Source organism: Rhipicephalus microplus, chromosome X (assembly GCF_043290135.1).
Source record: "Rhipicephalus microplus isolate Deutch F79 chromosome X, USDA_Rmic, whole genome shotgun sequence".
Taxonomy (NCBI): Eukaryota; Metazoa; Arthropoda; class Arachnida; order Ixodida; family Ixodidae; genus Rhipicephalus; species Rhipicephalus microplus.
This window is the reverse complement of record NC_134710.1, coordinates 175,705,580-175,729,131: the sequence shown is the minus strand read 5'-3', so window position 1 is coordinate 175,729,131 and position 23,552 is coordinate 175,705,580. Positions and strand designations below refer to the sequence as shown.

Genomic DNA, 23,552 nt, shown 5'->3' with positions numbered 1-23,552 from the left:
TAACTATATGGGTGCCTAATTAATGTACAGTGCGCTGGCAGACGTCGTTTCACGTCCATCTACTCCTCAGTCGCTACTAACCACGGCACCGCCACCGAGTAACTCAATTTTCCAGCTCCTCGTGCAATTCTTGCTGGCAACGGTGTGCGCTCATTTTTGCTCGATCGCTATTCATCTGTGCACGCCGAAGCGAGGATTCGTTTGTTTCGCTCCGCGCGTGTCGGCGCACCTTCGTTGAAACATCGGTTCGCAAGAGTTTGCACAGCGGCCCCCACGCCAGCCTGACTACGATGTGCCCCAGAAAAAGACAAAGCTGGCCAGCGTCAAGGTGAAAGATGAGAAGTAGAAGCAGAACCGAGGCGAGAGAGCAGGGAGGCGCGACGCCCCCTTCGGCTTGACGAAAAGTGAAACAAAAAAGATACGCGCACGAGGCGCCGCGAGTACATATAGCGCGCTAAATCCCGCGCACGTCACACAGGCCGGTCATTTTGGAGCGCCAGCACATTTCACGCTAGGTGAACGCATTTGCCAAATTACGCTGGATGAGCGGTGCTGCTAGGCGGACGAATCGTGCGCACACACACGCACGCACAGGCATGGCGCGTAGGAATTAATGAAACACGGACGAAACGGCGACCGCGTGGTCGGTCCCCTTCGCCCGGGAGTGTATGTCATCTTCGTTTGTCGCGCTACGTCGGGTTTTTCTGTTAGTTTACTTTTATTTCCCTGCCCGACATGGCCGGGTCAGGACGATTAATAGGTCATCGGTTTCTTTGCGCCGAAAAAAGAACCACAACACAGCGATAGTTTGCGGAAAGAGTCGGCTTGTTTCTCTGTTCCTGCGGGAACAGCGTTCGTCTTTGTGTATGTCTGTGCACGAGGGGATAAAGCTAATTGGGTGCTTTCGGAAATACGACATACGTGTTCCGATAATTGATGAGACAGCAGCTTAGCGGAAATTAAAAGTGATGTGGTAAGGCCCTCACGGCAACTCTTTTTTGCCAGCCCTGTTATAGCTTGGCCTATATTATCTTCTTTTCATTCGATGCTCAGTGCCCCACATTTAGCCCAAGCTATTTCTCTCGCGGCAGAACTCAAACACGAAAATGAAAAGCGTCGGAAAAGGCATGCAAAAGCTCGTCAAATTTTTTCTCTCTCTTTTCGGCTCGTAAAGCGATGTGTGTGAGGCTTTTCGCGGAAAACAGATGAGCTCGGCAGTTACATAAGTGATTACTTGAGGAAAAATAACAGATAGGCAACGCAATACGCATTACAGTAGGATAAACTGAAGATATGCACATGGTCAGCTGGAGAGGGAGTGCGGTGCTAGTAATTTGTCTCCGGATAAGAACTGAGATTCGAACACTTTTAAGCTAGCCATGGTTCTTTAATGCTGACCTTATTGGCATGCGTCAAACAGTTCTATATTTAATATATATATATATATATATATATATATATATATATATATATATATATATATATATATATATATATATATATATATATGGGAAGAGAGCCGGGGGTATACACGATGCACATGTTATTTATAACACGTAGTTGGTAAAGTACGTTGCATGTGAGCACTGTTTGTGCTAATAATTAAGGGAGTGCATGCGACAATGTATGCACAGGAGGCTTGTTGTAAATGATCTGACCGGATGCTATTTAAAGCATGCTAGCGAGTGTTGTAATACTGCATTGTAGTAGCTCGTAAGAGCCTTTTGAGCGCCGGTAACCTTTTGTAGGGAGACAAGCTCGTTGAATCAATCAAACATTCAGTAGAAATGACCTTTCACCATTAAAAGACCGTCTATAGCGACGCTGTATTCAGATATGGCAGAGAATGCGCGCCTCTTTCGGCGTAGGCGTCGCAGATGAATAATGCCGGTGATAAGGGTGCATGAGCATCGTTGAATTGCGTAATTTGCATGAAGAAGAGCTGCAACACGTTAACAGTCATACATTTTGAGAGTACGCTTGAATATTGAAGTTTTTTTTTTTTTTTGCACACAGCCTAAGGGGCCCATTATCGAGAGCTAATCTTTTCTCTATCTCTATTTTTCTCTTTTTTGTTTTCTGGTTTTCGGCATGTGTGCGACCTTTCACTTGATAGACTGCGTTTGTGCTGTCATGCTAATTCGGTATGCTTGCAGCCATGTTTTCCTACGCCAGCCTTTCCGTCATTCTATGAACCGCTTTTTCACATCGCGTCTCCTAGTGTGTGAAACACAATCTTTCTGTTCTGACTCTAGTCGTGCGCTCATTGCACTGGACGTCGCGAACAAAAGTTATCTTCCGTTCGGGGTTCGGGACATTGCTGCTTTTTGTAAAATTTTGACAACGAGGCTGCCATCAACACCGTACCCTCGAGACGTCGTGTGTGTTCCCTGCTTGTAATCATGCGCGACCTTTTACGCACCGGTGTCTGCGTGCACGGAAGAGGCGCTGCCGGCCACGCGCCGCCCCTCACCCGAAGACCCGATGATGTAAGAAGCCCCTTGTATAAGTAACACGTCAGCCCGGGGGTGCCGCGAGGGCGTTGTTGCTGGGATTGCTGCTGTGGTGTAGTGGCCCAGGTTGATGGATGTCGTAGCGTCCTTGCCCGGCTTCTCCGAACTGCGGGTGCCTTACGGCGCTTAGTGTTCCTTGTCTGACTTAGGCGGAAAACACAACCTGCGCGCACGTCATTGCGCCCTGCTGTAGCCGCACGGAAAGTTTGCGGCAAGTGTCAGGACTGCCGTTCATGCGACTGCAACGTTGTCCGAGCAACGCCCACAGCACTTTGTGTAACAAACTATGCTACACAACTGGAACAGCGTGCCATGGACTGGACTAGAAGGAAATCTTACAATGACTGAAGACACTTTATAGCCCCTTCCGTAGCTGCAAAAACGGCCATACTGTCACAGCCGGTAAAGGCAAATTAAGTAAAATTGTCATTCGTCAGTGAATTGTTCATAAAAACCGAAAGAAGCATCACTAATGATTGACGGCACTGGTTTGTTGTTTGTTTACCCGAGTATTATGAAGTTTATGGTCCTGAAAACAATTATTTTGTCAATTTTCTACAATAGACAGGCTAATAAACGAAAAGAATACATTACGCCTAACTTTATAGGGATAATAGAAAGTTCGATACATTAAATCATGAATATTTTACTGAGAAATGCTTCTTTGACATCTCTTTGAAGTAGTGGGGGTGAACGCCTCATCCCATCTGCTATTGGAGGCTTGCATCATGACTTGAGGCCCTCCAGCAAGTTCTGCAAACAGCTGCGATCCACCGGTGTCTCCATGCTAATCGACAACACCTCGTTGTGCTAAGTTTTTCGGTAGACTTCGTCCTCAATTATCTTGCGCGTTGTTCTGATAACTTCTGTGTCTCTCTAATTATTAATGATAATTGTTGAGGTTTTACGTCCCTAAACCATGATAAGATTACGAGGGACGCCGTAATGTAGGGTTCCTGAAATATCCACTTTCTGATGTTCTAACATTCCATTCCATCATTAGGAATGCTGAGGACCAGGGGTCAAAAAGACTCTTCATTGGCTTGACTAGGACCATGACCCCGTACAAAATGGCAGGGATAGGCAAGTTTGCAGTGCAATAAAACAACGTATGGAATGAAAAAAAAAAAGCTTTTCTAGCTCTAATTTCATCAAACATAAACATAAAGATAGCTCAATGAATTTGGAAAATTGCGCGAACAGCCACTGTCAAAACCTGAGTGAAATCTTTAGTTGTATAAAAAAGATCAGACAAGGCAATGGTTCAATAATTGAGCTGTAAGCTGGCTGTGTATCAATGCATAAATATATACATGTGCACATGCACGTATAAAAAGCAATACAGGTGAAACAGAGCAAAATAAACCGGCTAAAGATGTACCGATTTGAACTCTTTCATCACCTATAATTTAATAAAACCGTAAAAGCGAAAACAAAAGATGTTACATGCCATGTAAGCCAAAAAGCATCTTAAGCAATCTTTTCGTATTTTTAGTTTATTCAGATAAAGGGCAAGAAAAAGCACAGCATTTCTTACAGCGTTAGTGCGCGTCTGAGGAAGAAAACACGTGTGAAAATGACGAGTGTTATAAAAAAGGGTCTCGTGGTTTATTCGAGCATTTTTGCCCAAAACATTGTCTCTATTCAGTCTTCTGTGGTAGCGCTTCACAATTCTGGGGTGACACTTATCTGGTAAGGTTAGTAGCTTCATTCAAAGGAGCCGAGAAGTGTGACTTTCACACGGAACATTTGCGATGGCGCGAAATCCTTTCTTCTGCTTTACGTACGATTTATGAAAGTCCTTTAAAGTTGTTATGCCCCAAACCAGATCGGAATAATTTATATGTACATAAAAGAAGTAGCTGATTATAAGGTCAACTTTTTTTATCTAGTGAAAAATGTGCCGTAGATAGAATTCTGGTTATCCTGCATACGTTCGAAGGCAGATTTCCAATGCGTGGATTCCAGGGCATATGTTCAGCGAAAATTACACTTATAGACATTTAACACGTGGTATTATTTCAAGTTGCAAGGCACCTGGCATAGACAGTGCATGTAAAAGGGAAGGTTTATTAGATGCGAAGCAGCTTTTTGACTAGCCTGTGTAACGCTGTTCCTCCATCCGCACCACGCTCCTTTGGCTGCAGGTGTTGGGACCGTGCCAAGTAGGCCACGCCTTCCTTTGCAGTGTGCGCGCGTTGACGTCACTCTCTCCCTAGCCTGTCACCGCTCGCCGCGTGTCATCTCTCTGGCTTCACCCTCTCCACCACTCGCAACGTTTGAGCTAACATCGAGCGAACAGTCTTTCTCCTTGAGGAATCTTCTACTCTACGGAGCGGCGCGCACGAGAGGTGAATGGTGCGACAGCTGCATACTTCGCTGGGGGCCCCACGGTAGTTCCGTGGTGTAAAATCGCAGAGCGCGCGCGCGCCTCCATCTCTCTTGCGCAACGCGGCGAAGAATCGACGCCGCCACTAGTGTCAGAGTTAGCGCCAGCACAAGCTCTAAAAAAAGTACACCATCTCCCGCTCAAGCGAACAATCTCTCCGCTGCTTCGTATCCACACATGGCCCTCTTTAGCGGGAAATGGTTTAACTTTTCTGGGCCTGAAGTAAACAACTTTTGTTTTCGAAACGTTCAGTTTTAAAGAAAGAATGCGTATCCAGGAAACCAACTTCAATGATACCTGGTTTACGTCATCAATTAGATCTTTGAACATTGTGACCAGCGGTCGAGCACGATGGCCGATAGACCACTGCGACGAGTGTCCCTAATTTCTAGACAAGCTCTCAATGCATGGTGTCGTGATTGCCCTAAATGATTACGCAATAGTAGTCAGCTGCGCAAAGCAACTGTCAAAGTTTGCAGATTGAGGCTTCTGACATTTGGGACAAATATCTTCAAAATGGCAGAACACGTTTCTGTACCAGAGTTGAAGCACCTTGAACACAGTGCGGTTAAAGACCGAAAATCGTCCCAGAAGAATCCACACGTGCGATATAATGAGAAATGAACCCTTTCAAGGTTAACACTAACTGTGCTGCCCCACCGTGGTAATCTAGTGGCTAAGGTACCCGGCTACTGACCCGCAGGTCACGGGATCGAATCCCGGCTGCGGCGGCTGCATTTTCGATGGAGGCGTAAATGCTGTAGGCCCGTGTGCTCAGATTTGGGCGCACGTTAAGGAACACTATGAGGTCTAAATTTCCGGAGCCCTCCACTTCGGCGTCTCTCATAATCATATATGGTTTTGGAATGTTAAACCCCACATATCCATCAATCATTAACTGTGCTGTATTCCAATGTACTGGGTTAAGAGGGAAACATCACCGGTTCTGATTTAGAGCATCGAGGCCATGACCGCCCAATTTCGAGTATGGCGAAAAGGCTCGAGGGGCGTACACTTGAAGTCAGGTGCACGTTTAGGAACCGCAGGCTGTCGCAATTTCCGGAGCCCTCTACCGTGGTGTCTCTTGGGGCGTAAAAGTCCGACAATAATTTAGTTATTATACAAAATAGTGAGATAACTGTCGTAAATACACTCATCGGTCATGGATTCTCTAATGCGGAATATTATGATGGGCATTACGGTCCCCCTAGGCAGTAATATTGTTTATCCTATCCAATGAGAATCAACTCCGAGCACCCATCGCTAATATAGGTCCGGCCTAAAGCAATGGTCCCATAGTGAATCTTTTTTCCCTATAGCTCCACCACGTACGTTCTGCGTGTCGCAGTAAACATCAGTTGAGCACAGCGCTTGGCCTCTCATGTCCCCTGTGTCTCTTTTGCAATGCAACAATGCGTGAATTTTTCTTACCGTGCAGCGTGATTGGTCCTACTATTTAACCGTATCCGCCATGATGGTCTAATGGCGAAGACACTCGGCTGCTGGCTCGCGGGTCGTGGGAGGAAATCTCGGCCACGGCGGCCGCCGTTTAATTGGAAGCAAAAACGCTTGAGGCCTGTGAGTTTAAGTTTAGGCACTCGGTAAAGAATCCCAGGTGGTCAAAATTTCCGAAGCCCTCCACTACGGCTTTTTCTATAATCATACGGAACGTTGAACCCCAACAATTATTATTATTACTATGAAACTTGAATAAAGGAGGGAAATCTTGACATTGTAACCGGCTTCAGTTTTTCTCATGCTATGTCCTTACGTCCGGGATCTCAATGTGATTCCTTAGGTGCACAAGTATGGCTTCCTCGTTCCGACTGTTAATCTTACCGTCGGCGTCTAAAGCATGAAGAGAATCGCTGGGTCTTTCGGAGTTGGTGTTAATATTTGTTCTCTGAAAGACCGTGACGAATTTTCTCTTCGAACTTTTATTTCGCACAGTGACTAGATGAAGGTCATCAGCTGTGTCATACTTGAAAATAGTGTACTCTACTGTGTCATGACATTTATTGTTATTGCGAAGAAATGTACTCTTTCCTAACGTGCAAGTCACCGTCAAAAACCGTACTCTTGTGTCGCGACCAAGTTAGTTCTATTGAACGGGCAAATAGAGCGGCGCTATATTAGCAAAATACGCGAAAGAATATTTTTGACTAATATATAGCCCAACTGAAAACGCGAATTTCAAGGCTTCAAGGGAACACCTGGGACTGTAAAAGAATTCACAGAATAGAATACAGCCCCGCCGTGGTGGTCTAGTGGCTAGGTTACTCGGCTGCTAACCTGCAGGTTGCGGGATCGAATCCCGGCTGCGGCGGCTGCATTTCCGATGGAGGTGGAAATGTTGTAGGCCCGTGTGCTCAGATTTAGGTGCACGTTAAAGAGCCCCAGATGGTCGAAATTTCCGGAGCCCTCCACTACGGCGTCTCTCATAATCATGTGGTGCTTTTGGAACGTTAAACCCCAGATATCAATAAATCAACAGAATAGAATATAAAGAATTCTCTCACCTGGGACTATAGGTCACACGACCACGTAAGTCGCAAGGCGTCAGTTGCAATTTACCGCTTCGGTTGTAAAGGGACTGCAATGGCTCAACTATGCACTCGCTACTGAATTGTTCATTTTCGCGATTATTGTCGCAAACCATTGAACCAATCAAATAAAGCAGGAATAGGATGTCAGCTTAATTTACTAGAAAAATGCAATGCGACGCATGAGTGGGTAGGCAGGAATTTAGTGTGGCCAAGGGTACCAGTCGCACGCATGTCACCTCGAATTACTTTTTCGTTTCTAGTCTCAAATGTTCGCGCGACTAGTGCAGTGTGAACGAGGCTTTATACGGAAGACATTCTGTCCTCTTATTCAAAAACATTGAACAAGCAGATACGGCAGCTCTTTCTCTCAGGGTGACATTCCACATTTGACTGTGTGTGTGTGTGTGTGTGTGTGTGTGTGTTTCCTGGAGTGCGCGCTTCACCTGCTAATGTATGGGCGTCAGTGTTGCGCTGTTGCCCCTCCGGAATAGAAATGAATACGGATTCATCCCACATTTTTGCGACCCTGAAAAAGAATGGAAATGGAATGGCGACAAAGTTTGAAGGAATGTAATGGGAATGGAATTAAGCAGATTTTGCACGGAATGCAATAGAAATGGAATTACGCCTTTTTCCAAAAATAGAGCACATTTTTGTTGACATGCTGTTCTTTTCAACTTTCAAACATTATAAAATCAGACAATCGAGTTCAACAAAAAGTGGTCATTTTCAAAAGCTTCACAAATCACAAGCATGGTACCTTTATAAGCACCGCACGTACTATAATTCTGTCTTTATATAGACTGCGTTACTCTAAAGGTTTTTTTTCTTTGCTTTGCGTATAAACATGGCTCTATGCCATGGTATCTGTCATGCGAAACTACTGTGGGGCCATACCCCCTACCACCTTGTGGTTCTTTCCCCCCTCGGTTGTGCCTCAGCAGCGTGATGTCCCCCCCAACCTTCACTTTCTTTTTGCTTCTGCCGCCGTCAGTGACTAGGACGCATATACGAAAAAACGCCTCTTTAAAATGTGATACGTATTGACACTGGTGCGGGACCTGTCTTTACTGCAAGCTTTCGTATACCAGCTTGCGCGCCGTCTCACCAAACATTACCCCCTCCCCTTTTTTAAATATTATCCCCCCTGCCGACACACATGGGTGCCTTTGCCCGAAACTCTCTCGCAAAGGTTTGTAGGTGTTCGCAGCAGAAATTCGTGCGCGGTAAACTCTGTGCTGTACGTGCGATGAACTGTTGTACAACATGAACCGTACGGAGAGAGATAGAATAGACCTTTGAAAGCACTGGTTCGGGTTTCCAGTCAAAGCAGGCGATCCCACGTTACCAAGGTGGCGCCTTCCTAATCTCAGTCCGGCGTTCCCCAGGCATTTTTGTCGGAAATCAGTGGCACCTGCTCGACCTGCGAGGTCCTGGCCGACATCTACCACGTCGTCTCATAGTGCTTCACGAACCCCTTTCTTTTTTCACCCCCTTTTCCCATCCCAACTAGAGAGGCTTGGGAGGAGTACCTGCTCAGCTGCTCGACCTTGGATACTCAACGCTCCTTGGTGAGGCTCGCTCGAGCAGCGGCCAACTCCATTGGCATCACGGAATAGGGCCTTGCCACTGAAACATGCAATATGCTGCAACTCTCTAGTACATTCTCTGTAATAAAATGTTTTGTAGCACCACCACCTGATTCCCTACGCAACGCTTCACTAAGTCGTCATTTCAGCAACTACGCATTTATGCCTAAATAATATCGAAGCATCACCATTCCTTCAAACAATTTTTTAAAAGAAAGGTTTGTATATTCATTAACTAAATCCTAACTGTTTACTTGTCACAAAAAGCACTAACTTCCTGGTAAGTTAAGGCAGTAAAATGCAGCTTAGTGAAACTTGCTAGTTCGTAAAGTAATTCGTGAATAGTACTGACAACAATTGTTTATACATTACTGAATTGTTGCGCGATATGTGCATGTACATTGGCTAATGAAGATTTTATTACAATAATATATATTGGATAATAAGCGAAGTGTCAATATCCACGCAGATTAATTAGTGGTCACTAATTACTTCATATAATTACCATGCCAAGTACCCAACATAGCAACATGCATAGATGCATGAACGAGTTACAGACGAGGACGTACACGCAAAGATCCACATATAATATCAAGAAGTAGCCAGTATTTCTTGTAGCAGTCATCTCAAGGCTATTTATGCTCCTGCGTTAGAACAGCACAATGTGTACTGGTCAGCAGCCATAATATTTAGAAAAATAATGGACGTTGTGTACACATCATTGTTTGCCCTTCCAATTGCGTATATGTGTGTGAGAACTTAGCACGATATTTTCATTCCAAAGTAATTGAATAAAAATAAGAGTGGTTAGGGATACGAATGAAGAGTACCTCAGTAACCTGCGCTTCGCCGCTGACATTGCATTGCTGAATACCTCAGAAATGAATTTCAATTCATGATTAGGGAATAAGACAAGCAGAACAGAAAGGTAGGTCTTAAAATTAATCTGCAGAAAACGAAAGTAATGTACGACAACCTCGGAGGAGAACAGCGCAGCACATAAGTAGCAGTGCACTTGAATTCGTAAAAGAGTACGTCTACTTAGAACAGGTAGTAACTGCGGAACTGAACCACTAGATTAATGTAGCTAGAAGTATAAAAAAAAAAAGGTGGAGCACGATTGCCAAGATCTCAAATCATGACGGGTGGTAGATTGCCACTGTCCCTCAAGAGGAAAGTATATAGCAGCTGCGTCTTGCCAGTACATACCTACAGAGCAGAAACCTGTAAGCTTACAAAGAGGGTTCAGCTTAAATTCTGAACAACGCAGCGAGCGACGGAAAGGATATTTTTGGGGGTAACCTCAAGAGACAAGAAAAGAGCAGAGTGGGTGAGGGAACAAACGGGTGTTAAGTACATCAAAGTCAAAATAAAGAAAAAAGAAATGGTCATGGGCAGGCACGTAGCGCGAAGTCAAGATAACCGCTGTTCATTAAGAATCACAGACTGAATTGCAAGAGAAAACAGGGGGGGGGGGGGGGAGGAGACGGAAAGTTAGGAAATTCACGGGCATAAAGTGGCAGCAGCAAGCACAGGACCAAGTTGACTGATAGAAACATGGGAGAGGCCTTCGTACTAGAGTGGGGGTAGTCAGGCTGCTGATGATGATCATGAATTTTTTTTAAAAGAGTGTCACGAGTACTGCAAGATATATGGTGCTGTTTACGACAAAATTGGCAACGTATGTGGCTCAGTAGTTACCTAGTTAGAGACCAAGAAAGCATTCTTGGTTAATAACAGCAGAAGTTTCAAGCCTTACTAGCTGTTGACTGTAATGAAGAGATGCTGCGAATGTAGTGAAATGCGCTTGAAACAAGTGAATACTTTTGTTAATAACTGTTTATTAACCTATTGTGGTAACCATGAAAATTCCATATTTAGCGGGAGAACTGGCCCTATAGGAACTGGAAATGGGGTTTTACTACACGAGATAAGTCACCAAGCTCCTATCCTTCGAATTTCCTGTCGTGTCTTGCATACTTTTGCAGTCACTATACAACTGATGGAATCCGCTTGATGGGGTGGTCATTCTTAGCTCTATCAAACTTTAAAGATGCCTTTCCTACTTTGATGAATTGTTGGAATGAAAGTAGCCAACCCAGCCACTCCCACAGTGGGAATGGGGTAAGTTTCTTCATTTTGAGGATTGGAAAGGAATGGAATTGCGGCAAGTTGCAATTTCCCGGAATGGAATTGAAATAGAATGGATGCTTCCATTCCGCAACACTGGTGGGCGTTAGACATAGTTGTATATGGTGCGTGTGCCCCACCGCGGTGGTCTAGTGGCTAAGGTACTCGGCTGCTGACCCGCAGGTCGCGGGTTCAAATCCCGGCTGCGGCGGCTGCATTTCCGATGGAGGCGGAAATGTTGTAGGCCCGTGTACTCAGATTTGGGTGCACGTTAAAGAACCCCAGGTGGTCGAAATCTCCGGAGCCCTCCACTAAGGCGTCTCTCATGATCATATGGTGGTTTTGGGACATTAAACCTCACAAATTAATTAATTATATGATGCGGGTGCGCGCTTCTCCTACTAACGTATGGGTGTTAGACATAGTTGTATCTTACTGTACGTAGTTATTATTTTTGTGCGTCATAAATATGAAAAATACGTTAGCATTTTTTGGTTATATTTACTTATACAATATTTTGTAATAGATAAAATTTGAAGGTAATTAATGGAGCTCTAGTATTGTAGGACTAGCATATGGTTCTTGAGTTCTGTCTATTACCTGCTGATTCGCTCACTATCATCATCATCATCATCAGCAGCAGCAGCATCAGTCTGACTACGTCCACTGCAGGACAAAGGCCTCGCCCATTCTCCGCCAGTCAACTCGGTCCTGTGCTTCCTGCTGTAAATTTATACCCGCAAACCTCTTAATCTCATCTGCCCACCTAATCTGCTGTCTCCCCCTAACCCGCTTGCCTTCTCTAAGAATCCAGTTAGTTACCCTTAATGATTAGCGGTTATCCTGTCTACGCGCTACATGCCCGGCCCATGTCCATTTCCTCTTCTTTATTTCAACTATAATATTGTCGCGCGTGAACAAGAGGGACTTCAGGTAAAGAATACCGCGTAGTCACAGAGGCGCAGGTCAGGGACACCACAACCAAAAAAAACAAAAGCCTCGGCGAGAGCGCGCTAGCCCAACAACTTCTTCCTCGTTTCTTCTCCTCGATGCGGGCTCGTGCTCGCCGCAGTTCATGGCCAGGTGGCATTATTCCCCCACTGAAAAAAAAAGCATCGCCCCGATGCTCGCGCGAATGGTAGTGGATAAGCGGAAGTAAAGCAGACATGCACACTGTGGGCACACTTAAGAAAAAAAAAAAACAACAACAAAAGAACAAGGCTGAGGTACGGTCCCACTAACGTACGAAGTACGGCTTGAGCCGTACAACGTGAACAATCTCTGGGTAGTGCTTTCGACGCTGGGGTGACATGGTTCCATATGGAACCACCTCATAATTCACGTCACTGATGCGACGCACTACTTTGTAGGGTCCAAAGTAGCGACTCAGGAGCTTTTCGGACAACCCTTGGCGGCGAACCGGAGTCCATACCCAAACTAGATCTCCTGGGTGGTATTCGACCTGTCGATGGCGAAGATTGTAGCGGCGTGCATCTGCAGTTTGTTGTTGCGTAATATGCAGGCGTGCCAACTGTCGAGCTTCTTCGGCAAACTGAGCAAGCTGCTCAGCGTCAGGTGTGAGCGACCCGTCGTAATCGTGTGGCAACATAGCGTCCAACATGGTCTGGACCTCACGCCCATAGACGAGACGGAACGGTGTGAATCGTGTCGTTTCTTGGATGGCAGTGTTGTAGGCGAATGTTACGTATGGAAGGACCTGATCCCACGTCTTGTGTTGAACGTCTACATACATGGACAACATATCGGCGATGGTCTTGTTAAGTCGTTCCGTCAGGCCGTTAGTCTGCGGATGATACGCCGTCGTCTTGCGATGGCTCGTGAAGCTTAGCTTGAATACATCGTCAATGAGCTGAGCCGTGAAAGCTGTTCCGCGATCAGTGATGACGCAAGACGGGGCGCCATGGCGAAGAACGATCTGTTCGACGAAAAACTGGGCAACATCGGAAGCTGTAGCTCGTTGCAGGGCTCTTGTCTCGGCGTATCTCGTTAGATAATCTGTCGCTACAACTATCCATTTGTTACCGGCAGATGACAGAGGAAACGGCCCCAGTAAATCCATGCCTATTTGATCGAACGGCGACCTTGGTGGTGTGATTGGTTGCAGCAGGCCTGCAGGCTTCAGTGGCGGAGATTTGCGGCGTTGACATTCACGGCAGCTTTTCACATATCTCTTGACGTACATAGCAAGTCTCGGCCAGTAGTACGCCTGTTGAACTCTGGCGAGAGTTCGTGAAGAACCTAGATGCCCGGATGTGGGTTCGTCGTGGCAGGCCAGAAGAATGTCGTCTCGCATGTCAGATGGGACCACTAGCAAGTAGGCTTTTCCATTGCCGTTCGAGTTTGATTTATACAAGACACCGTTCCGCAGGCAGAACGAAGAGAGATTGCGAGAGATGTGCCGAGGTACGGGTGTGTTGCGTCCTTCTAGTTGGTCAATGATTGCGCGAATCTCGACGTCATCGTGTTGTCGTGCGATCAAGTCTGTTGCAGTGAGGACTCCGAGAAAGCCGCAGTCATCGTCATTGTCGGGATCACAAACTCCGGTAGGTGCACGTGACAAGGAATCAGCATCTTCGTGCTTGCGGCCTGATTTATAGACAATGGTAAGGTCAAACTCTTGCAAACGAAGGCTCCATCGTGCCAGACGCCCAGACGGGTCTCGTAAATTGGCTAACCAGCACAATGAGTGATGATCAGTAACTACTTTAAAGTGACGACCGTAGAGGTAAGGCCTGAATTTCATAGTGGCCCACACTACTGCTAGGCACTCTTTCTCCGAGGTGGAATAGTTCATCTCGGCGCGAGACAGGGCACGGCTGGCGTAAGCTATCACGCGCTCGGTGCCTTCTTGATGTTGGACAAGCACGGCGCCGAGACCTACATTGCTCGCGTCGGTATGAACTTCCGTGGCAGCATCCTCGTCGAAGTGAGCAAGAACTGGTGGTGCCTGCATACGCTCACGTAGATCGATAAAAGCCGCGTTCTGTTCTTCATTCCAAACGAATGGTACGTCGTCACGTGTGAGACGAGTCAGAGGCTCGGCAATTCTAGAAAAATTGGCGATGAAGCGACGATAGTAGGCGCACAGACCGAGGAAGCGGCGTACTGCTTTCTTGTCACGGGGAACGGGAAAGGAGGCTACGGCGGTTGTCTTGTCGGGGTCAGGTCGAACACCGTCTGCGCTCACAACATGCCCCAGAAATTTAAGTTCTTTATAGCCAAAGTGGCATTTTTCTGGCTTCAGCGTGAGGTTCGCAGAGTGGAGTGCTTCCAGAACAGCCTGCAGACGTTTCAAGTGTTCCTCGAAAGTGACCGAAAATACGACGACATCATCGAGATAAACTAAGCAGGTGTTCCACTTCAGACCGGTAAGAACAGTGTCCATCATTCTTTGGAATGTCGCTGGTGCAGAACACAGGCCGAAGGGAAGCACCTTGAATTCATACAGGCCGTCCGGTGTAACAAAAGCAGTTTTTTCTCGGTCTCTTTCATCAACCTCAATCTGCCAGTATCCGCTTTTCAAGTCTATGGATGAAAAATACCTTGCTCGCCGTAGTCTGTCTAGTGAATCATCGATGCGTGGCAGAGGATACACGTCTTTTTTTGTCACGTCGTTCAGCTTTCTGTAGTCCACGCAGAAACGCAACGTTCCGTCCTTTTTCTTTACAAGAACGACTGGCGATGACCATGGACTATTGGACGGCTGTATAACATCATCCTGAAGCATCTCTTCGACTTGAGCATTGATCGCGTCACGTTCTTTGGCAGAAACTCGGTAGGGTTGTTGCTTTATGGGCGAGACATCGGTGTGTATAATAATCCGGTGTTTCATAAGGGGCGTTTGACGCACCTTTGAGGATGAAGCGAAACACTCTTGAAATTCAAGCAACAGCTCCTGCAGCGCTGTGCGTTCTTTCTGCGTGAGGCTCGAATTGATGTCCACCTTTTCAAGAGCCTTAGAAACGCCGGTCGATGTCGATTGTAGCCCACTATTTATTGATGCGGCAGAAAAACATTCAGCAACGTCTTCGATGGGGTAGGCGAAAGCGATAGCGGTGCGTCGAAACAGGTGCCGCTGCTCATTACTAAAATTTGTCACAAGCAGCGTGGCACGTCTGTCGTGAAGCGTAATGAGGCTGCGGGCTGCGCAGACACCTATGCTAAACAAAAGTGTCAAGTTGCCTTCGGCGACTGCCTCACCGTCACGTATCTCGTCACACACGACTTCAACCAGGATGCTTGAACGTGGAGGCAACGTGATTATGTCGGCCGAAACACGAAGCGAACTGAGATGGCTGTCATCAGGCTTTTCTGCTTTGTCTGTAGAGAACGTCACTGTGCGCTGTCGGAGGTCAATGATAGCGCCGTATTCACGTAAAAAGTCGACGCCTAGGATGAGGTCTCGGGAGCATTCAGGAAGTATAAGGCAGCTGCAGAGAAATGTGCGTTTGCGAATGCCGACTCTAATCGTGCAGATACCGAGAGGGGTGACGACGTGCCCGCCGGCTGTACGGATTCGTGTCCCGTACCACGGCGTACCCACTTTCTTGAGATGCGTCGCCAGTTTTCTGCTCATGATGGAGTAGTCGGCCCCTGTGTCTAATAAAGCTGTAATATCGTGGCGGCCGTCGAGCACTACAGGTATATCTAGGGAAAGTCGGCTTTCTGATTCGGGAGCTGTCGTCGTTGAACCACTGCTGGTACGTACTCGCATGGATTGGGGCCCTTGTTCGTGTCGTTTATCAGCGGCCCCGCCCCCGAAGGTCGCTGTCGTTAGTTTTCCCGCCTAGGGCTGAGCGGCCGTGCTGGCGCCGCCCCTGGGTAGTTCGGGACACTTGACGAAGACCTTCTTGGAGATGGTGATCGTGACTGGCGCCGCGGGAGCAGTGGCATGCGCTGCTCGGACAGGTACTCCTCAATCGCTCTGGGTCTTTCGCCAAATCTTGGCCTGGGTGAGTCGACGGCGAAACCCTGAAGTCCGAGGCGACGGTACTGGCATTCGCGGTACACGTGTCCGGCTTCGCCACAGTGGTAGCACAGCGGCCGCCTGTCCGGTGTGCGCCATACGTCCGATTTCCGCGGGAGGAGCTGCCGATTCTCGAAATGCTGGACTGGTTGAACTGCTGGGAGTGGATCGCGATGTGCAGGGTGTACGAAACGGCGTGGAGGAGCGTAACGACTCGCAGCTTCGGCGTACGATGCAGGAGCGACGTAACAGCTCACAGCCTCGGCATAAGATGCACGGTGAGGCTCGATCGGTACAGGCGGGGAAGCATCGTTGGACAGCGGGACTTGCAAAGCCTGCTGTACTTCACTCCTGATGAGGCTGGAGATGGATCCCGCAGCAGGTGGAGGCGGCCCGTGAATCTTCTGCAGCTCGTCGCGTACCACCGATCTGATGAGGTCGCAGAGAGCTTCGAGATTGACGTTACTCCCCGCAACTCCAATCTGGTCCACCGGCGAGGCAACATTCACGTGGCGGTCGTACACAGCTGATCGCTGCTGCAGCATGTTTTCCATTGTCGTTGCTTCAGTTAAAAACTCTGCCACAGTATTCGGGGGACTTCGCACGAGACCAGCGAAGAGTTGCTCCTTAACTCCTCGCATTAGGTGGCGCAACTTCTTGTCTTCTCCCATACCTGGGTCAGCGCGACGGAAAAGGCTCGTCATGTCCTCCACGTACGCCATCACGCTCTCGTTCGGCATTTGGATGCGTGATTGGATGGCCCGTTCCGCTCGTTCACGGCGATGGGGGTCAGCGTAACTTGCCAGCAGCTGACGGCAAAACATCGTCCACGACGAGAAGGGTTCGCGGTTCTCGTACCAAGTACGAGCTCCGTCCTCAAGGCTGAAATATACATTCCGCAGCTTGTTGGCGTCGGTCCATTCGTTGAAAGCCGCAACGCGTTCAAAGTGAGCCAACCAGTCCACAACATCCTCCAACATGGAGCCACGGAACACCTTCGGCACTCGTGGCTTCTGCAGCGTGTAATTAGCCATCGGAATATTTTCCGTACCGCTCTGGGGTGGTGCAGTTGATGCCATCTCCGGTAGAGGTTCACGCTCGGGGGACAATCCTCGGATTCTCCGGCTGGCCCGGTGGACAGGTGTTGCGACTGCGGGTATAGGGCTCCCAGGAGGCGTTTGGATCATTGACTGGGAATACCCAGCACCTCCACCAGTTGTCGCGCGTGAACAAGAGGGACTTCAGGTAAAGAATACCGCGTAGTCACAGAGGCGCAGGTCAGGGACACCACAACCAAAAAAAACAAAAGCCTCGGCGAGAGCGCGCTAGCCCAACAACTTCTTCCTCGTTTCTTCTCCTCGATGCGGGCTCGTGCTCGCCGCAGTTCATGGCCAGGTGGCAATATTCTTAACCCCCGTTTGTTCCCTAATCCACTCTGCTCTCTTCTTGTCTCCTAAGGTTACACCTACCATTTTTCTTTCCATTGTCCGCTGCGTCGTCCTCAATTTAAGCTGAACCCTCTTTGTAAGTCTCCAGGTTTCTGCTCCGTAGCTAAGTACCGGCAAGATACAGCTGTTATATACTTTTTTCTTGAGGGATAGTGGCAATCAGCCTGTCATAATTTGAGAGTGCTTGCCAAATGTGCTCCACCCCATTCTTATTCTTTTAGTTACTTCAATTTTGTGCTTCGGCTCCGTGGTAATTACCTGCCCTAAGTAGACATAGTCTTTTACAACTTTAAGTACACTATTACCTATCTCGAAGCGCTGCTCTTTTCCGACGTTGTTGTATATTACTCTCGTTTACTGCAGATTAATTTTAAGACCCACCTTTCTGCTCTCCTTGTCCAACTCCGTAATCATGAGTTGCAATTTGTCCCCTGAGTTACTCAGGAACGCAATGCCATCGGTGAACCACAGGTTACTAAGGTAATCTTCATTAACTCGTATTCCTAACTGTTCGCATTCTAGGCTTCTGAAAACCTCCTGTAAGTACGCGGTAAATAGCATTGTGGAGATTGTGTCCCCCTGACTTACACCCTTCTTGATTGGTATTCTGTTGCTTTCTTTAGGAAGCAATATGGTAGCAGTTGATCCCTTGTAGATTTTTTCCAGGAAGTTTATATATACTTCATCGACGCCCTGATTCCGCAGTGTCTGCATGACTGGTGATATTTCTACAGAATAAAACGCCTTCTCGTAATCTATGAAGGCTATGTGTAGTGGTTGGTTATATTCTGAGCATTTCTCTATTGCCTGATTGATAGTATGAATGTGGTCGATTGTGGAGTAGCCTGTTCGAAATCCTGCTTGTTCCTTTGGTTCATTAAATTTTAATGTTTTTTAACTCTGTTAGCAATTACCTTTGTAAATAGCTTGTATATTACGGAGAGCAAGCTAATCGGCCTGTAATTCTTGAAGTCCTTGTCATCTCCTTTCTTATGTATTAAGATGATGTTAGCATTCTTCCAAGACTTTGGTACTCTTCCCGTCAAGAGGCACAAGGAAGCATAAGGTATTTTAAGAGACCAAATCTTTCGAAGTAGCAAGGCCTGGATAGTGCGAAAAAATCCCGAGCGTGCAGCTTTAGAAAAGAGTTCAGGGCGCGTCAATGCCGTTCCATTGTTCGCATTTCAACGCAGCTTCTTGCTATGTTTTGTTGAAACGAGAGTAAGTATTACTTCCTCCACCAACAGTTCAATGTTCTGATTGCTGCTCTTTCACAGCAGTAAGGTGATAGCCATTTCCTTGAGACTTGAGTTTTCACTGTCATCACCTCATTCAGCTGCGCTGCCTGTACCAGAACTAGCAACAGCCTTGTAGGCGCATGGAGCCCTGTAAATCTCAAGAGATTATGTTCACCTATGTAAGATACTACAAAACAAACCAATTTCTTGATGAAATAGCCCGTCATTCACTTGGATACGTCCAATTGATATGATGTGAGCAGATGTAGGTGGGAAAATAAGGCGCCGACTGCAACTAAGCTTTTGATGGAGTGAACGTTCAACTCACAATTCTGTTATAGCAACATAAGGTGTAAAAAAAAAAACAGGGTGTTAAGAAAAGGAAAACAAAACAAAAGAAACTGCCAGACAGCATTCTGACAATAACACCAGTAGAAGAAAAAAAATACTTCATTTTATTTCATCATTTGGGTGGACGTTAAAGAACCTCAGGTGGTCGAAATTTCCGGAGCCCTCAACTACGGCGTCTCTCATGATCATATGGTGGTTTTGGGACGTTAAACCTCACATACCAACCAATCAATTTTATTTCTTCCTCCACCGAAGGTATGTGCCTTTGTGACACAAAAGGAACAAGATCACTGCATGTATATGTGGTGCACTTTTCTGTGCCTGCGACAGAATACTTACCTAGACAACAGCGCGTATCGCATTCTTCCACTGTACAAATGTGCCTAAAGAATGCATCACTCGGCTACCTGACTTGGTCTTTCCATTGCCAGAGAGTTTATAAATGTTCACGCTCCATGAAAAAAAGTAGGCATGATTACGCGCACATAAAGCAATATTCACTGTTTACGAAGGATTTGCTTTATGTATATTTCAGCATGCGCGTTGTAACTCCTTTCAGGGGCGAAGCTCCTAAAACCATGGATTTGTCCTTCTGCTGTGACCGGTTCGTGACCACCTAGTTTATAGATGACTCAGCAGGTAGCGCTAGTGTAACAGACAGACAGACAGACAGACAGACAGACAGACAGACAGACAGACAGACAGACAGACAGACAGACAGACAGACAGACAGACAGACAGACAGACAGACAGACAGACAGACAGATGGACGGACGGACGAACGGACGAACGGACGGACAGGCGGGCGGGCGGGTGGGCGAATTTACGGTTTACTGATAAAACCCTCCGAAGACTCACCCCACTCAATATCATTCACTCCGTGGGTATGCTGTGATTTTTTTTTGCCCACTTGCTTTTGGATGCTTTTGGATTATACCAAAATGTTATGACATTCATGTTTCTTATACTGGAGTTATCGATGCGCCTTGGTTTACTTGTGGTTCGCGTTTTTTGTTATACGTGATAATTTAAACACACCTATTTAACAAGGACACTTCTAACTTCTAAAGATCAGCACCTATTCGGCGTATAACCCTACAGTACGTTCCTGTAACAAGCCTTTGCTCAGCTCTTTAGCAAACTCCATTTTATATAGTCATTTCATTGGTTCGCAAGACGTATGATATTTTAAGTAGAAAGGAATGAACACAGGACGTAAATAAACAATAGATATCAGCCAACGCGCCCTTCTAAGTTAGGACAATCAATTCTTCTCTTTGTTTTTCTTTGAGCTGAGGCGTCTGGAAATTTTCAAAAGCCCTACCATGAATTATACCACATGAGCGCATACTTCGGTATATAGTGACTTATATGTTGCCGGAAATGTTTTTGGAGTATTGGATATGATAGTTGTGGTATTCCTGTATTATAATTTTTATTGTATACACGGGAGAAATGTGAAATCTGAATAGTTTGACCGGGGGCTTTTGTCCTATACCGACAAGAGTTATGGAGATTCGTTATTATGCTGGTTATAGGCAATTATTTACATAAACTACACTGATCAGTAAAACCGGTGGTTAAATGTTTTCTATATGCACATTCCAGTCAATATTGTCCGGACTCTTTAACACTGATTAGTTTAATATTAGCTGTTCAAGCTCGCCGTGGCACTTCCAAGCAGCCCGAATAATTCTTTCTGAAGGGCGACTCCGGTTTCTCTCACCTTCCACCTTGTCTAGCGTTAGTTTTCACTCCACTGAGCTGTAAACCGGAAGCCCGCATGATGTGACCGATAGCAGGAAACCTTTAGTTTTGCCCCGCCGTGGTGGTATAGTGGCTAAGGTATTAAATTGCTGACCCACAGGCCGCGGAATCAAATCCTGGCTGCGGCGGCTGCATTTTCGATGGAGGCGAAAATGCTGTAGACTCGTATGCTCAGATTTAGGTGCACGTTAAAGAACCCCAGGTGGTCGAAATTTCCGGAGCCTTCCACTACAACGTCTCTCATAGTCAGATGATGGTTTTGGGACATTAAACCCGACATATCAATCAAACATTCAGTTTTAGGGCTCTTGTTTAAACATTTGGGTTCAGTCTCATTTTTTTTTTATAAAAATTACTGCATTGACATTCCATGCAGTTCTTGAGAATCTAAGGAACTACTATATCTCGTCTGCCAGGCTTTTTATTGCATATTTGTGCAATAAATTTTGTGCAATATTTGTGCAATGAGATGAGCGAATGTATTAGCCAGATGTGTTTAGTTTTAAGGCTACGGTATTTTACTTCATAATCGTTCGGAACTCCATTAATCGTTCACTGTTATTTTCTGGTTCCTCTCAGTCGTCTGTTCTTTATTGTTACCGATATTTCTTTTAAGAAGGGCTTGCTTGTAAACGTTTTTCAAGGGAACCATGAGACGTTACAGAAAGAATATTTTTTTCTGAGGTGTATGTATACAATGCTTGCAGTAAATCAAATAATTTGCTGTTGTGTGTGAAAAAAATATACCAGAACTTATTGGCATTACTTGCTTGATTGCATTTGAAAGCTCTCTTTCACTTACCTCGAAAACTGCTCTCACGTTTTCAAAAGACTAATGCAGAATCTATCCTGCCGATGGTCACTGAATCTGCACAGAAGCACCTCTGAGAGATATCATTAGAACAAGCCGTTAGAACACCATACAGAAAACAAACTGCTACAGGGTTCGTTCAGTGGCGTGAGTTTATATTGACAAACATTTATGACATAATTAGCAGTATCCGTTGTGACTATCGAGTCTACGTAGGCAACGCAGAGCACAGAACTGTACCACGACGAGTCACAATATGTGCATGGTCAAAGCTGGAGGCGTTATTGAGCGCGGCAAAAGGTCGTCGACACACGCGCGCACCTCGAGCTTCCCACCAGCGCCGTCGGCTTTGACTTTTCGAGCAGCCATCACAACATAACGTCACCGGCTGCTTCCAGAGCACATGTGTCTGTGAAGAATCGCGCGCCACCGATCTCTCACCGGGAGTCAGCAGGTGTCTGGGTCGCACGTAGCGGTGCCCGCGTGTACGTCTTGACTCCTGCCTTGTGGCCCTCAAGATCGGTCAGCAGCCGACCGCAAGCCATCGCCACACGCTTCCGGGTGTCTCGTAGAGTCACGTGATGAGCCGTTATGACGTCATAGCAGTCGGAGGAACCGGTTGTTGTGGATCCGAGGAGCAAGGCGGCAGTGGCGAGCAGCGGAACAGGCGTCACCACCGGATGCCCCCCGAGGAGGCAAGGCGGTGTGCTCGCTGGTCGACTCGCGCCTCGTCCGACCTCGACGCCGCCGTCACAGAGCAGCGGATACCGCTCCTCGAACAGAGCGACGACGACGATCCAGCTGAAGCCATGGTACGCCCTTTCCGTCTCCGCGCTGCCTAATCGGCCTTCCGGATCGCGTGTGCGCGCGCGGATTGCTGCTGCCTCGAACGCCGCTCCGTGCGCGCCGCGAACCGGGCCCTGCTGCTGCTTCACGGCACGTTTTTCCGTGTCCGCATGACCGTACACTCGGCCAGTGCACCGTTCGGAGCAAGGGCGCTTCCTACACGCCGCCTGTACGAAGCGCTTGCTCTTTGAACGGCGCTTGTGCCCGGCCGCTGCCGCCACAGAGCGTTAACGTCCGTCGAGCCCGTGCTTTCATTTTGCGTTTCATAACATTTTATTTCACGCTCTTGCTTGAAGTGCTACTTCGCGATGTAGGCATCGGCTGAAGTGAACGGTGTTACAGACGTGGGGGTGTGTCCGCAACATAAACCAAGAGAGAAATTGCCACAGGGTTTGATAAGTATGGCTTTCTTGTGTAGGCAGCGTAGGGCATGTGGCTTGCTATAGTGTAGCTGGAGGCTGTGGAGCTGGTAAATGGGTATTGGTGCTCTCAGCGGTTGCATCCACCTGTTGCGCTTTAGAAAGTGAAGTTGAGCTCTGTCGCGTTTCCACAAAATTTGTTCCTTGTGCGCGCTTTTAGTGGTTTCATTATCTTATTTCTTTACACCCGAGCATAAAGAGTTTGTCTGCGGTAAACGTGTGATGGTATGCAAACGTGTAATTTTTGAAATGAAAAGGCACACTATCTTAGGCTGGCACATGCATCTATATAGAGGACCCTGTTGTGGTTGCTAGGCCATTTGCAAATACCTGCCGGTACTTTTGCGCGCGTGTGTGATCTTGGAGGGGAGGAGGGTGCAGAACTTCGCTATTTATTTCAAACAGCTTAGGAATAGTAGGCAAATGTAGTCCTTTATAAGCACGTTACCGGTGAGGTCAACGTGGGGTTGTTGTCCCGTTATTTGACGAGCTCTTCTTCTGAGCCGCCACCGTAAACA

General features: G+C 46.9%; 1 protein-coding gene across 8 annotated transcripts in view; it reads left to right on the top strand.

Annotated features, from left to right (window-relative positions):
* Positions 1–23,552, top strand: part of LOC119177204 (dipeptidyl peptidase 4) — a 522,011-nt gene that overhangs the window by 245,054 nt on the left and 253,405 nt on the right. For 4 of the 8 annotated variants that reach the window (XM_037428617.2, XM_037428616.2, XM_075878251.1 and 1 more), the window contains exon 1: positions 21,962–22,581. The exons of the other annotated variants lie outside the window; for them this stretch is intronic. In XM_037428617.2, coding sequence (XP_037284514.2) covers positions 22,351–22,581 — 231 coding nt within the window. In that variant the 5' untranslated portion in view covers positions 21,962–22,350. Of the gene's footprint in view, positions 1–21,961; positions 22,582–23,552 lie in introns of those variants that run through there. 8 annotated transcript variants of the gene reach the window in all.